Source organism: Agelaius phoeniceus, chromosome 21 (assembly GCF_051311805.1).
Source record: "Agelaius phoeniceus isolate bAgePho1 chromosome 21, bAgePho1.hap1, whole genome shotgun sequence".
In the NCBI taxonomy this organism is placed as follows: domain Eukaryota; kingdom Metazoa; phylum Chordata; class Aves; order Passeriformes; family Icteridae; genus Agelaius; species Agelaius phoeniceus.
The window spans coordinates 709,782-724,373 of NC_135285.1; the positions used below are offsets into that span (position 1 = coordinate 709,782).

At 50.1% G+C, this 14,592-nt stretch overlaps 1 protein-coding gene across 8 annotated transcripts in view; it reads right to left on the reverse strand.

Moving 5' to 3' along the window:
* EXD3 (exonuclease 3'-5' domain containing 3) overlaps nt 1-14,592 on the reverse strand; it is a 253,033-nt gene that overhangs the window by 129,030 nt on the left and 109,411 nt on the right. For all 8 annotated transcript variants that reach the window (XM_077189000.1, XM_077189002.1, XM_077188996.1 and 5 more), the window contains 6 exons: nt 6,371-6,537; nt 4,743-4,881; nt 4,190-4,403; nt 3,114-3,223; nt 1,815-2,010; nt 545-711 (listed from right to left, as the gene is read on the reverse strand). In XM_077189000.1, coding sequence (XP_077045115.1) covers nt 545-711; nt 1,815-2,010; nt 3,114-3,223; nt 4,190-4,403; nt 4,743-4,881; nt 6,371-6,537 — 993 coding nt within the window. The remainder of the gene's footprint in view (nt 1-544; nt 712-1,814; nt 2,011-3,113; nt 3,224-4,189; nt 4,404-4,742; nt 4,882-6,370; nt 6,538-14,592) is intronic.

Genomic DNA, 14,592 nt, shown 5'->3' on the forward strand with positions numbered 1-14,592 from the left:
CAGCTCTGGTGGAGTTTTAAGGCTCTGCCACAAGACAAACTCCTGGGAGAGGCCTCTCATGGAATGTGGTGGTGGGGAGGGAGGCAGAGACAAGCCTTCAGCAGAAAGGCATTTTTGATGGATCATTTGCTTTGAACTTTGCAGACTTCTACTCCAGACACAATAAAGGAGATATTCCCAATGTGAAAGCAAGGTGTGGAAGCTCAGTAAAAAGGAAAAGTGAGGAAGTAAGAGTTTTGAAACCTTGGCCACAGGATCCAAACCCAAAATGTGGAAGGAGCATTTCCACGAGCAAGGCTCACTAGGCTTAGCACAAAGATTGCACCTACACTGTGCAAAGAAAGTGAACCTCAAAGAGCAGGAAAAGCTAGACCCAGGCAGGCCAAGGAGAGAGCAGAGTGTCCTGGGAGGGAGGGGTGAGGAGGATGTTTGCTGCAAGAGTCCTGAGAACAGCCGTGCCCAGTGAATGGTGTGACTGAGAGCAGCAGCGTGTGATTTGCAGGGGTCTTGAGCAACAAGCAGCTCTTTGAAGATGTTTACAAACCTGTCCAGAAGGTGATGGTGCTTCTTGTTTATTCAGCTGCTTCTTTGCCCTGGGTTTTTTGCTCTGTTTTCCCACCAGACTCTCTGTCAGGTCTGAACCCAGACCAAAGCTCTCGGGGTCCTTGCAGAGCCTCTCATAGATCTCCAGCAAGCAGTAGGCATCTGAGGCTGCAGGGAAGAGAATGTGAGCCTCAGCTCATATGAGGCTCATTCAAAAGTAAACCAGAGGTTTTCCTAAGGCAAGGAAGAGCTCCCACCTTTGTAAAAGCCACTGTGAACAACTGTGAAGCTGCAACTCCCTCAGGTCCTACCCTCAAGCTGCAGGATTGACTCACTGAGCATCACAGCTGAACCCACAGTCACAGGGAGACAAGGCAACAGCTCCTAAAGACAGGCTCTGCCATCTCCACTCTAACCCAATAACCCAATGTAAACTGCAGTGTGGCTCTTCCAACCACCACCAGGTAGCTCCAGCCAGCCCCCGTTCCTCACCATTGTCCCCGAGCCTGCCCACAGCTCCGTATCACTCCTCTTGACAGGAAAGGAACTTCCCTAGGAGATGCAATATCTGAGCAGGTACTGCCCGAGCTGTTTGCAATCACCTGCCCACACTCACTGCCCTGTGCTGCTGCTCCCTGCAACGGCAACGGGAGAACTCTCCCAGCCAGTCTGACAAGTCCCAGTGATTAACTTTTGTGAGAACTGTGTCAGCTTCAAGGATAGTTGAATTTAACAAAGGGCTGGTTTGCATCAGCAGACTGTCCTTTGATGCACCAGGAAAAGATTTAGACCCAGACTTCTGACTCTGGGGTAATCAGCAATAAACTCTATGGGTCCCTCCATAGCCCTGAGTCTGTGCTGCAGTTTCTGACACATCTGCCCATTTCAAACCCGGCTCTAACAAGCACCTCACTGTGACAAATGAACATGGCATTTGTTTCCCAGGAAGGCTGTGAAATGAGGCAGAAGGAAGTGGACTTTCCTCCTTGCAGTTATTGAGAGGAGTTTCCACTGAGGTGATGTTTCATCAGACAAAATCTGCAAAGCACAGGAATTCCTTCCTAAGGGAAATAATGAATCACTGGACAGTTTAAACTTCAACCATTAAAGTCATGTCCTCAAAAGGACAAACAAAACATGTGCTGACTCCTTTGAACAGGAACTAATCTGCAAAGCCATTTTCTTCCTCTGCTATTTAACGACTTTCCTGGGGACAGAGCAGCCAAACACAGCCTGGCCTGGGCACCTGCAGCACCCAGACAGGGCCAGACCTGCATAGAGGATCTGCTCTTCCCGGAGCGGCCTCTTCTCCCAGTTTGACAGCTGCTCTGTTTTATCCAGAGGCTTCCCCAGCACATGCTGCACCAGGAGGCTGAGTCCCTTCTCCGGCTGCCTGACCCCTCTCTCCTCGTGGCTGTGCTCCGGGGACAGTCCATCGACCTTCCGGCTGTCCTTCCCCCACTGCAGCTGATGGAAACAAAAAGATACAAACCACCTGGTTATGAAGCAGCTCCCAAACCACCTCCTGTTCCAGCTGCTGGGGCCAGGCACAGCCCTATGACATCCATCTCGTGCCTGGCATATTGAACCCCAGCCCTCAGACAAGGGCTGGGATGGCACGAGATAAAACACAGCATTGGCTTATTTCTTTAACAAACACACTTGCTGGAGAGAAATCTCTTCCACAGCCAAGGAAGAGAAAAAAGGGTATTCTTGTACAGCCCTGCACCAGAGGCTCCTCAGGGGTCTGCAGGGTGCTCACCATGCTGGTTGCTGCCGGGCATCCACGCAATAAAGCACCAGCAGTGGCAGTTCAGCACCTTTCTCCTCCTAGTCCCAGTGGGAAAAGGCATTCCTGTGACACCCTGGGCAGCAGCCCTCTCTACAGCTGCCATTTCTCAGCTTAAACTGAGGCAATGACTGTTGGCAGCTATGTCAGCCATGCAGCACTTCCCAGGTTAAGCTATCAATCCCAAAGATCTGCTTCACCTCAACCCACAGGCTTAAAACCACTCTTACATTTTACTCATTAAAATGGTTGTGCTGAACATTTTTGTGGACTGCTGAAAGCTCCTGTGAGCAAATTCAGGGACAGCTGTGCTTCAGCTGACCAGAAATTCCTGTGCTGAACCCACCAGCAGCCCTCCTAGGAACATCAGAGTTCTGTACAAATCATTAACTCCACCATATCTGCTTCAATAATTCATGGCCTTGGAGTAGCAGAATTTCTACAAGAACCTCCTCTTCCTAAGTATAACTTGTGCTGAGAAACCTTGTCCTGGCTGAATGGAGCTTGGTCTCCAAGAGCTTTTCACAGCTTCTATAAAGGCTATGAAAAAGCTGTCAGTAACATAAGCTTTAACATTTTAGTTGATGAAAACAAAATACTTCTGTCTTCCTTTACAGAATCCCAACACCTCAAACCATCTGGAGGAAATGGTCTCTTTACTCATGCAGCCATCTCCCTGCCAATCCAGGATGCAAACAGACAGTGCTGTGGATTCAGGACAGTTATCCACCAGCTCACGCAGGAGACACCATTTCCCACATCTCCATGTGTTTATCCTTACTTGTTTGTCCACTGCAAGAAGATCCACCACACCTAGCATTTGCTTCTCTGTGTCTTTCAGAGCAGAACATGTGGCTGCGAGGCTGCTGAGGTCTCCAGACATCCCATAACCTGGAGACAAAAGAAGCCCAAATCACACAGGTAGGAAAACTCAAATCACACTTAATGCACCACAGCTTCTTCTAGTTCAGAATCAAAATGCTGACAAAATATTTATAAGCATTGGTGGAAGACTGTTCAAACAGGGAGCAAGACTGGGTCCTGTCTCTTCTGTTCCCAAGAGACACTCCTGCAGATCAAGGGAAAAGAGAGGTGCATGAAAAATGCTGAGTTTAAGATCAACTTACTTAAAATCTGGAAAAGGTATTTATGAATTTGCCTTTGAAATCTAGGTTTAGTAGCTCCTGATAAAAGCTTCCAAAAACCATGTATGATAGTTCAGAGATCTTTGGTGTCCAGCACAGCAACTCTGGGACAGCACATCCAGACAGCTCTGCCCACCAGAATTACCTGAACCACTGAAGGCTGGGTGTCAGTTGGGGATTAGTACAGAGCTAGCACAATCCCAAATCTGAGAGTGCAAGTTATCTCAGGAATCCTGGATCTGACCTGAAATGGGGAGATACAATGGCATGGACCTGTGTCAGGGGAGAGTCAGGCTGGAGACCAGGGCAAGGTTCTTCCCCCAGAGGGTGCTGGCACTGCCCAGGCTCCCCAGGGAATGGGCACAGCCCCGAGGCTGCCAGAGCTCCAGGAGCCTTTGGGCAGCGCTGCCAGGGATGCCCAGGCTGGGGTTGCTGGGGGCTCTGGGCAGGGACAGGGGCCGGGCTGGGGGATCCTGGTGGGTCCCTTCCAGCTCAGGATTTTCTGTGATTCTGTGATCCTGTATTTCTATCACTCCCTGTTACACCAGTCACTGTTTCCTGGTCTGGAAGTGCCTGAACACTCAGGGCTACAAAAGCTGGTTCCATGGCAAGTGGATTTAGGGAATGACAACACCATGAGGATCCTGGAATGACAAAGATGACAAAACAGGTGGTGTGAAGTCCCGAGGTGGGGAAGAGAGAGGGGTGTTACCTAGTTTAGTGATGGCTGCATCTGAATAGAGCATCTGGATGAAATGGGGAAGCTTCTCCTTTTCCCCCTCAGCCTCAGCTTGCTCGAGGAGCCGTGGCAGGTCCAACAGGAACACCTCATCCTTCAGTGCAAGTTGCAGGAGGGCAACACGGGGCTTCCCCACCATGCCAAAGGAAGGCTTCCACTCCATGTCCACACCAACGACCTGCCCAGCCTGCAACACACACACTTTCTGCACCCAGAGCCTGCCTGTGCTTGAGAGGAGCCTGAAGAATCTGTCCAGGACATGAGCATTTCCTCCCCAGCACCTGCAGCTCTTTGTGCAAACTGCCACAGACACAGGGAACTCTCGTAGCACCTGTGTCACCCACGGGAACCTTCCCTGGTACAATTCCTAACACCTTCCCCAAACCAGACCAGCCTAAAGGAGCAGCTGTTCTTGGCTTGGGGAGGTAGGCAGTGGATCGCAGTGGCCACATCCAACTCTGTGTCTCAGCCTGACCTGTAGTTCCAGCTCCATGACCCTGCCAGGCCAATCCCAGGTAACACTCACCTGCAGCACCTTCTCCCAGCACTGCAGTGTCTCCTCCCAAGTCTGCAGAAAGTGAATATTTTCCCGTGGAATAGGAAGCTGGTAATAGTCCTTCTTCTTACTGGCCTCATAATTATCTGCTTTTGTAACCTCTTCTACCCTGCACAAAATCAGATGCAACAGTTGAAGCCATGGAAAGCCAGGACTGGAAATCCTGGACTGGAACAAGAGGGTCAAGTTTTACTCCCCTTATTTTACCCTGACCCTCTCTTTCCCCATGACACTCAGCTCTTTCTGAGAGAAAAGAAACTAATCAAAAATATCCAGCTCCCTTGGACAGATCACACATTTCCAGTTAGTCTCTTTCCCATAGAGACTTGAAATGGTTCATTATTTGGGAAACTATTAGTAACCTTATGTTTGGGAGGCTGTGTGCCCAATTTTGCAGCAGAGCAGCTCTCCCTGCACAAACACTCTTTCCTGTGGGTTTGTGTGCATGGGGAAGTCAATATTTGTGTAAAATATTTAATGAAGGTGTGCAGCCTCAGGTCTCCTGGAATATTCTCACCCGCAAAGCTCAGGAGCCCTGTGTGGTGTGACCAGAGACAGATGATGTCATTTATATGCTGGTGCCACCTTGTTGTGTGCAGTGTGAACTCCCTCTGGGAACCTGTGGCTGTGTTACTCAATAGACAAGGCAGCCAGACTGTTTTATGGGGTTTCATGGCTCTGCTGACTTTATAGCAGCTACCACAGCAGGTATCATGACTGGATGAGTAAACTGCAGTACAAAGGGGTTCATTAATCCATCCCAGCTCCTCACGCAGGGCAAAGAACACCCTCACCTGCCTTCCCTCCACAGCACAGGATTCCCACAGCACAGAGGTGTAGTGATGGGTTTTATCTCTGGGTGCACAGTCTGTGGCTCAGCCACACACCTGCAATCACCCCTTTGTGTTTTGAGGGCTTATCCCTCATGGAAAAACCTCCTGGCTCCCAACTGGTGGCTGCTGTGGTTTCAGGAGGGAGGAGGAGGAGGGCAGCTCTGGCAGTGCTTTGGATCGAGGCAGGAGCACGTCCAAGACAGACAAGAGTTTCCTGTGCTCCAAAAAAGCTATGGACCCTTTGGAGAAGTATTTTGAGGTGATTACATCTGTGTTGTATTTCCTGAGGTGACACAGCGCTTGAACAAGTACAGATCTGTATGAGGAGAAAGAGCAGATCCACAAAACCAGGATCCCTGAACATGAACAGTTCAAGCTCATCTGTGAGACCTTCCCAAAATCATCAGCATTAAAAAATAATAACTAGTAAAACTTTGACAGACCTGCAATCACCTCAGTAAAATAGATGAATATTTGCACTGTTAATCTGGCAGAAGAAGTGAAAGAACCCTCAGGAGCATGAAGTAATCTCACAGAGCTTCTGAGTACTCAGGATGAGTTTAAAATGCCCCTTTCACAGACATTTCCAGGCTTATGAAAATCAAATGCAGTCTGTGCAGGGCCACAATGGGATCCAAGTATATGGAGGAAGTCTTTGCAAACCTCTGTCCCCATGGATGCATCACATCAGACAATTTTAAGCAAATACACAGTGTTTGTATGACAAGCAATCCACATGGAAAAGGCACCAAAGAGAGGATTTACCTGTCCTGGATGTGCAGCTTCTGAAGCTCCTCAGCCACAGCCTGAGGCAGCATCTCGGGGGGCACCTGGCAGTGCTGCGCCCACCGTGCTGCCCCGCGCGCGTCGCAGTGACGGAGCAGCGACTGCACCAGGTGTGCTTGGAGCCACCGGTTCTCCCCAACTGTGCTCTGCAAGGGCAGGAGGGGAGAGCAGACTGTCAGTGCAACTTCCATCCCCACTCCCAGGAGGCACCCTCGTTGTAAAAACCTTATTCCTTCTATCTAGTCAGACTCTCCCCTATTTCAGTTCAAAACCATCAGCTCAAGCTCTATTGCAATAGGTCCTGCTAAAAACTCTGTCCTCATCTTTTTTATTGGCCCCCTTTAAGTACTGAAATGTCTCCTTAAAGCCTTCTCCGGGTGAGCACCCCCAGCTCTCCCAGCCTGTCTCCAGAGCAGAGGGACTCCAGACCCTGGATCATCTTTTGGGATGGCTTTCTTAGGATAGACATTCGCTGTGTCTCCAGGGCAGATGGTGGTGTGGAGTCTCCTCCGTCCTTGGAAGTATTTGCAGGGATTGTTGTGATTGTCAGTCATCTATAGGTGACTATGGATGGGATTGTCAGTCATCCATAGGGCAGGGAGGGCACATCAGCAAAGCTTTCCTGAGTGGTGTTCAGAGCCAGGAAAAGGCTGACATCACCCTCCAGCCTCCTACCCCTAGTGCTTTGAGATGGGGGCTCTGGGACCCCCAGCACCAGGCACAGCCACGGGTCAGTCCAGGCTGGCAGCAGTGTCACCCTGCACTGGAATTCAGCTGGATGAAATATGCTATGAGAGTCCCACATCCAGCTGGGGTGAACAATGATTGCATAAAGGAGTTCTTCCCTCTGTGTCTGTTCAAGGCCCCTGTGAAGGTGAGAACTGGATCATTGCTTTGGGACAAATGCACTCTCAGGTGTCACTGTGTCACTCCCTGTGTTCACAACTGCAAACAGGGAGGGCACTTTAGGACATTTCCTGCTCCCAGCTGTTCCCTGAAGGAAGGGAAGTGCCTTGGCCCACTGCAGAGCCTGGGGACACCAGCACAAACTCACCCTGCCTGTGGTTCAAACCCCAGCTCTGACCGGAGCATGGCACAGTGACCACCCTGGCAGGGGTCAGCAGCCACTTGCAAGGGGCAGTGACAGTCGATGACAGTTGGATGCACCAGAGCTCTTCTGCCTTGTCCACCTCTGAGAGGTGCAGGTGTAAGAGGAAATACAAAGACAGTACACTGAGGGTCACACCAGCTCCATGGGGTGGGAGCTTCCCCCCTCCTCCTCAGCGAGCCCACATGTGCTGCAAACATCCCGGAGCCCCCACAGCCATGTAGGAACTTCTCCTCTCTGACCTAGTCATGGATATACCCTTGAAGTTAATATTGTCAAGAAAACTGCTAAAACAAGCTGAAACCCTTTATGGTGGCCCAGGACCTGTAGCTCTAGGACCAGCACTACAAACGAGAATTTCAGAGGAGTAAAATGCTCAGATCTGCACTGGAAGTCCATCCCCACCCTGCCCACGCCGCTGCCATCTGCCCTATGCTGCCCACCTGCACTGCTCAAGGGCCCCAGCCTGTTCCCAGGGAGGGCAGCACCTTGCTCCCTCTGCCCAGCATGTAGGAACAGCTCCCAGCTGGGTGGGAGGCTGTGGCCGTGGGGCCTCATTCCTCACATTCCTCCAGTAACTAAAAGGTGAGAATTTGTCTTCAAAGCAGACACAGAGATCAGGAAACAAATCTGTTGATGGCCCCAAGGTAAAAAGGAAGGAAAACAGAAAGCCAAAGAGAAAAAAAGAATGACCCCCACCCAGAGGTGCAGAAGGGGGCAGAGGCTCAGAACAGCTTGGAGGGATCTGGCACCCCAGGTAGCAGCAGCCTGCTCACAAAAACTGCTGCCTCAGCACTCTGTCTGCCCCCCGGAGACTGCCAAATGCCAAACCACAGCTCTTCTCATGGATATGTGGAGGTACAGTTTTACTGCTGTTCCCAAGGGGCTGGGGGCACACCAGGAGCCCAGGGGAACCGGACAGGGGTCCAGCAGCTCCCCAGGGATTCAGGTACAGGAGGGAAGGGGCAGGGCAGGAAAAGGACAGGACACATTCTCCTGCTCATGCTTCTTGCCCTCTATACTTCCCCTGGCCATGCCAGTCCTGACCTTTGTACCTCTCTCCCCGCTTTGTCGTCTGTGACTGAGCTCAGACAAGCACTGAACACGTGAAGAGGGGCTGAGTTAAACCCTCCTGCACATGTGCCAAGCCACTTCTCAGAGTCCTTCCCCAAAAGAACATATTTTCTTACTAACATTGCAAAGCAATTCCCTCTTCTTGCTCCCCCTGTGTCCATCCTATTGTCTTCCTGTCTTTTTTCTAAAACATGAACTCTTTGGTGTTGGAGCTCTCTTCAGTTCACCCCAAGTCAATTCTTAATAAATCTCATTGTGGCAGCTTTATTTCTGGAAATAATGAGGTGCAGATTTTTTTAATATTATTTTAATGATAACAGATTTCTTCTTTCAACCAGAAAAAACAACTCTGTAAAGAAGGTTAATCTCTCCAGAGATATCCCATCTTGCATTCTGAAACAGAAAATAGCTTTGTTTGTCTTTTTACTGAAAAAAAGGAAAAAACCAACATTGCTCCAAAGGGGAAAGGCTTCCACCGCAACAGCTCTGCAAGAGGCAAGAATGTGGAAACTTTGGCCCCAGAGATGTGGGCACAGATGCAGAGAGTAATGTTTCACCAGGGATGACATTTCATGTGCTTTGCTGTCAGTAAATGAACACTTCTCAAGAGGAAACTGGCACGGGTGCTCTGATCAACATCAGCAACATCTCCGAGCAGGAAAAGATTCTACAGAGTATGAGGCTTGTTTACATCCCTCTTGGAATTCTAGACATATCATACATTCTTTAATCCATAGGAACACACAGAAACCCCTGACACCAACAATAACCCATGATTAAAGCTTTCCACAGTGATGGCTGCAGATTTCCTACCCGTAAATCCTGTTCTCACCACCAAGGCTTCACAAAGCTCACACCAACCACGCAGGGCAAGCTCAGCAATGTCCTGACTTTAACCCATCAACCATTTCTCCATTCATCCCAACAATTTTGAAACCAAATATCCAATGTCTCCCTTAGAAATCACCCTATCCAACCCTAGATCAGTTTTATCTGTATGTGTTAAGCTGCATTTCAGTCCCAGCCAATTCTGCCCTTTGCCTCAACATCTTTTCCCAAAGAGGGACGTTATTCACACCACTGACATTGGCTATTTGCAGAGTCAGATTTTAATTTAACTTTTGAATGTCTTGGCCAATTTCCCCTGTTTTCAAGTGCTTCCAGAACCAACAAAACCCCCTCCTGCTAGTGTAGAGAAAATGTCAAGGAGAATATTTTAAAGTCAGCAATTTTAAAAGGGGAAAAAGAAAGCCAGGCTTGAAAAGGACAAACCCATGTCAGCAGTGGAAGGCACTGAGAGGACTGCTGAGTTCTGTGTGGTGTGGCAGGTACAGACACCTGTGCTTAAACACTCCCTGAACACGCCACTGTGGTACTGTCACTGCAACTTTATTGTATTTGTGCTCAAGGTTTCTTTTTCAAAGTTTCCATCATTTGTGCTGCATGGGGAGATGCTGCAGTGTCACCATCAGATGTCACTGAAGGGAACTCCTTGAAGCATAAGGGTGGAGCTGGGACCCTCAGAGCCAGCTCAGACCAGGGCCACAGCCTGTTCCCTAATAGGAGGCGGATCTTGTCTTCTGGAGAGCCTACAGAGATCCTGGAATTCCAGAATGGTTCGGGTTGGAAGTGATCTTAAAGCCCATCCAGGTACTACCCCCCTGCCATGGGAAGGAACACCTTCCACTATCCCAGGTTGCTCCAAGCCCCATCCAAGTGTCCTAGCCTTGGACACTTCCAGGGATCCAGGGGCAGCTACAGCTGCTCTGGGCACTCTGTGCCAGGGCCTCCCCACCCTCACAGGAAAGGATTTCTCCCTAATGTCTATTATAATCCTGCCCTCCTTCAGCTTAAGGCAATTTCCCTTTGTCTTGTCACTGTCTGCACATGTAAAGTTCTTCTCCCTCTCTCCCATAAACCCCCCTCAAGTCTCAACAGGCCACAATAAGGTTTCCCTGGAGCTTCTCCTCCTTGGGCTGGACACCCCCAGCTCTACCAGGCTGGCTTCAGAGCAGAGGGGCTCCAGACCATCTCTGTGGCCTCCTCTGGACTCTCCAACAGGTCAATGCCCTTGTGGTGCTGAAGACTCGAGATGGACACTGTGCTCCACGTGGGGTCTCAGAAGGGCAGGGTGGAGAGGGGAATTCCTCTCCCTTGGATAAAAGAGGCCAACTTTCCCTCCAGTCCGTCCTGAGCAAGGTTTCCTGTGAAAGCAGCAGTGACTCGGCCACGGCCACCACCCACAGCCACCACCCACAGCCAGAGCCTGAGAACACCCTGAGAACATGCTGCTTTCTCATCATTGGAGCTGCTCTCTCGCTCACAGGCACTGGGCACTAATTTATGAACTGGAGAAGAGCAAAAGAGGCTCCATTGAGAGCCCCGCAGCCCGGTTTTCAGATAGCGATCAGTGCGTCACTGCCGGAGCCACACTCCCGAGCTCGGCAGCCATTACCACATCAATGGCGGGGAAGGGGCCCGATCGTCCTGCACAAAGCTGCGGCACTGCGGCTCCCCGGGGCGGGCTCGGCCCCCTGGGGCACGTTCACACCACCTCCTCCTGCTTAGTGAATCTGGACACTCGGCTTCCGCGCCGCCGGTGCCTCTTCCAAAGGCAATTCAGAGGAGTCTAACTTAGGATATCACTGGCAAGGATCAAGGCAAAGGCAACTCTTAAAGTCAGCTTGCCTCTGTACTGGGGCTCCTCACAGGGAGCTGATTGTTCTGGGCAACCTGGAGGAAGCTGCTGGTTTGTGGTGAGCAGCTGAACAATATTGTGTGACAGGATGCATCTGCTCCATGTTCCTGTGTGCCTCACACAACCACGGCCAAGTGGCAGCCTGAAGAGTCACACCACACAGGTTCTCTGGTAAAGCTCACCCCCACAGGGGCTTTAAAGGTCCCTTCCAACCCAAACCATGCTGGGATCCCATGAGATGGTCACTGAGGTGAAGCACATGGGGAGGCTGAGGAAGCAGGGCTTGTTCAGCATAGGGAAGTCCTGGCTGGATGTAAGGGAATATAATCTCCTTTTCAGTTTTATCAGGAGGGACCATAGAAAAGATGGAGTCAGATCCTCACAGAAATTCCAGCCAGGCCGAAAAGTAAAAAAATGAGACAGTGAGAGTGGCTAAACACTGCAACAGGCCCAGCGGGGCAGTGGAACCAGGCAGGGCACGGCAACATCTTGTCCCACAAAGCTGGCCCTGGTCTGAGCAGGAGGGCAGAGATGAGCTCTGAGAAGAGCTAATTTCAAACTGAAATGAGGCTCTGATTGTGTGATTAGCAGTGCCCTGCATTCCCCAGACTCCTCCCCACACAGACGGGCAGCTTCTTGCAGCAAACTCCTGCTTTCAAGTCCCAAGCACCTCCCGGGCAAAGAACACCCAAGATCTCATTTACCCAGAATACAGGATGGTCCTGATCATACTCAACAATACTACACAGAGATCCAAATACATTTCCTGCACTGGGATGCCTTCCAAATTTTTGTCAGGCAGCCCCCGAGGGAAGTAATTCATTTTCAACAGATGAAGTCATTGTGTCTCTAAAATCTGCTCTGGCTGCCACAGATGTGAGCAGGTACAGAGCAGAAGGAAAGAACCAATGCAGCTTTCAGAGGCAGATCTGGAGAGAGAGTATTTTCAAAAAAACATGAGCAAGAAATTGAGACCATTTCCTTCAGCACATTGCTGGATATCCTCCATGGGCCTTCACGCAGCTCACAGAGCCACGGAACAGATGAACCTGCTGCTGGCAGCAGCTCCACAGCACAGGGCATGGACTCTTCCCTCCACAGAGATGAAAAGCTCCAAACAGGATGTTTCACTGAAGTGAATCTGGCATGATCATTCCCAGATTTCACTTCAGTAGCTTCAATAGTAGATAGTAATGTTAATTGGCTGGACAAAGCACAAACCCAAACAGAAATGGAGGACCATGGAATGTCCTGAGCTGGAAGGAACCCACAAGAACCAGACAGTCCAACTCCTGTCCCTGCCCAGACACCCCACCAACCCCACCCTGGGCATCCCTGGCAGCTCTGTCCAAAGGCTCCTGGAGCTCTGGGAGCCTCGGGGCAGTGCTCAGCACCCTCTGGGGGAAAAACCTTTCCTGATATCCATCCAAAAACTTCCCAGTAGATATTTAACAGGTTTAAGAGGGAAGGTGCAATACGGTACAGGGACATTGCTCCCATGTGCCCAAGGAACCATCTGGCACAGAATTCCCCAGACACTTCAGGACAAGCTTCTGGATAAAGAGGACACCATGGTACATCTGTGAGATAGCAAAGCTCATCCTGATTCTGGATCCCACTCCCCACTGACTGAAAATGCTCTCCTAGAAAATCAGCTCTTACTGCCCATTTGGCCACTGCTACTGCACAGAAGGTTTCAGGGAAGGGATCTTGTCCCATTGCTCCTGTCACTGCAGACTTCAGACAGATCCCCAGAGGAAGGCAGCCTGAGGCTGTGCTGGGACCAGTCAGCAGGGCCACTTGGGGCCACTGATCAATTCCTGGTCTTGTTCAGCAGTGTCAGCATAGCCTGACACTGTGGGGACTTTCCCAGATCATAACCTCTTATTTTAGCCCACAATTAACTCATTTTCCTCAATTACATCCCACAACTCCAGGTATGCTGATACACAAAATCACAACCCACCTGCAATACTTGTTATTCCCTCCACTTAGGTGGTCAGGGAATGGCACAGGTGTAGCTCTGCAATGAGCCCTAGTGTCCAACTAACTCCACTGAAATAACCTTTGTTTAAAGAGAAAAGTGACTGTATGACATCCATAACTCTCCCAAAATACAATTACATAGCAAATAGACTAAGGCAACTTTACCCTACTTGCTTTTTCAGACATAATTTCTTTTCCCTTTCTCTTCTTTGTGAACTCTGTCCTGAGGATCTGTGCTTCCTCCCAAAATCTCTCTCTCACAACCACTGCAGAGGCACCTTCTGAATTCCAACCTAACCCTGGCCCCATAGCTGTTGAATATTATTCATCCTAGGGCTCAGCAAAGGACCAAGGACTTGGTCTGAATACAGAAGCCACAGATTTTTGATATGCTTCCAGGTTTCTCACACCTCGGTCCCACGATGGCAGGCTGGAGATATTTTCTGGGAGCACTCCAGCACTTGGCAAGACTGAAGATGAATGAGGATGGGGAAATTGGCCAAACTCTTTCAGAGCAGAGTACTGTGTTACTTATCACAGTAGATGCTTTGTCTAAGCCCAATGACACAGTGCATTTGAAGACAAACTGGCAACCCTTATCTTTCCAATGTATTTTGAAGTAGCATTTATCTCCCTGCCTTTTGTCATCGTGTCACACTCACACACACACACACACACGAATGAAGTGTCATGGGACCAATGGCAAATCCTGCTCTCCAGTTTAGGGAAGTGGAGGCTCCCATTGTGTACTGGGTGACCTGCACTGCTGCTGAGTGTCACTCAGCCTGAGCCTACTGTCACCAAACATCGTTTCTCTAGGCTTTCCAGCCTCAGAAGGTTTTCACAATCTAGGCACTTTCATAAATGTTCTAGAGAAGTCGCCATGCCAGAACTCTCCTCTGGTTTGTATCCTGGAGCACGAAGGCTTGCACAAGGAAAGTACAGCTCTCTGCTAAGCTCTGGGGCTGCCTGAAGGGTGCATATCCAATCTGAGAATTCCAAATTCCAGCTTAGCAGCAACGTGTGACATCGACTTGTGCTACAGAATCTGTCTGCAGGAATTCCACAGAGTGAGGAATTCCATGTGCTGCCAGAGCCGGGCCCACTGTGGGGACAGGAACAGGGCCCTGCAGCTCCATGTCACCACGGGGCTGCCAGAGCTGCAGGTGAGTGAAGGAGTGAAACCACTGCCTCTGTGCTTCTGCTGGGACCTGAACTCACAGGGCGAGTATTTTCAAAAAACACGGAGTTCACTCACCTGCTTGTCGGGATGTGCATGGGCCAAGGTCACTCCAACACTTCTCAGCTGGTTTGGAGCTAATCCAGTGTGCACTT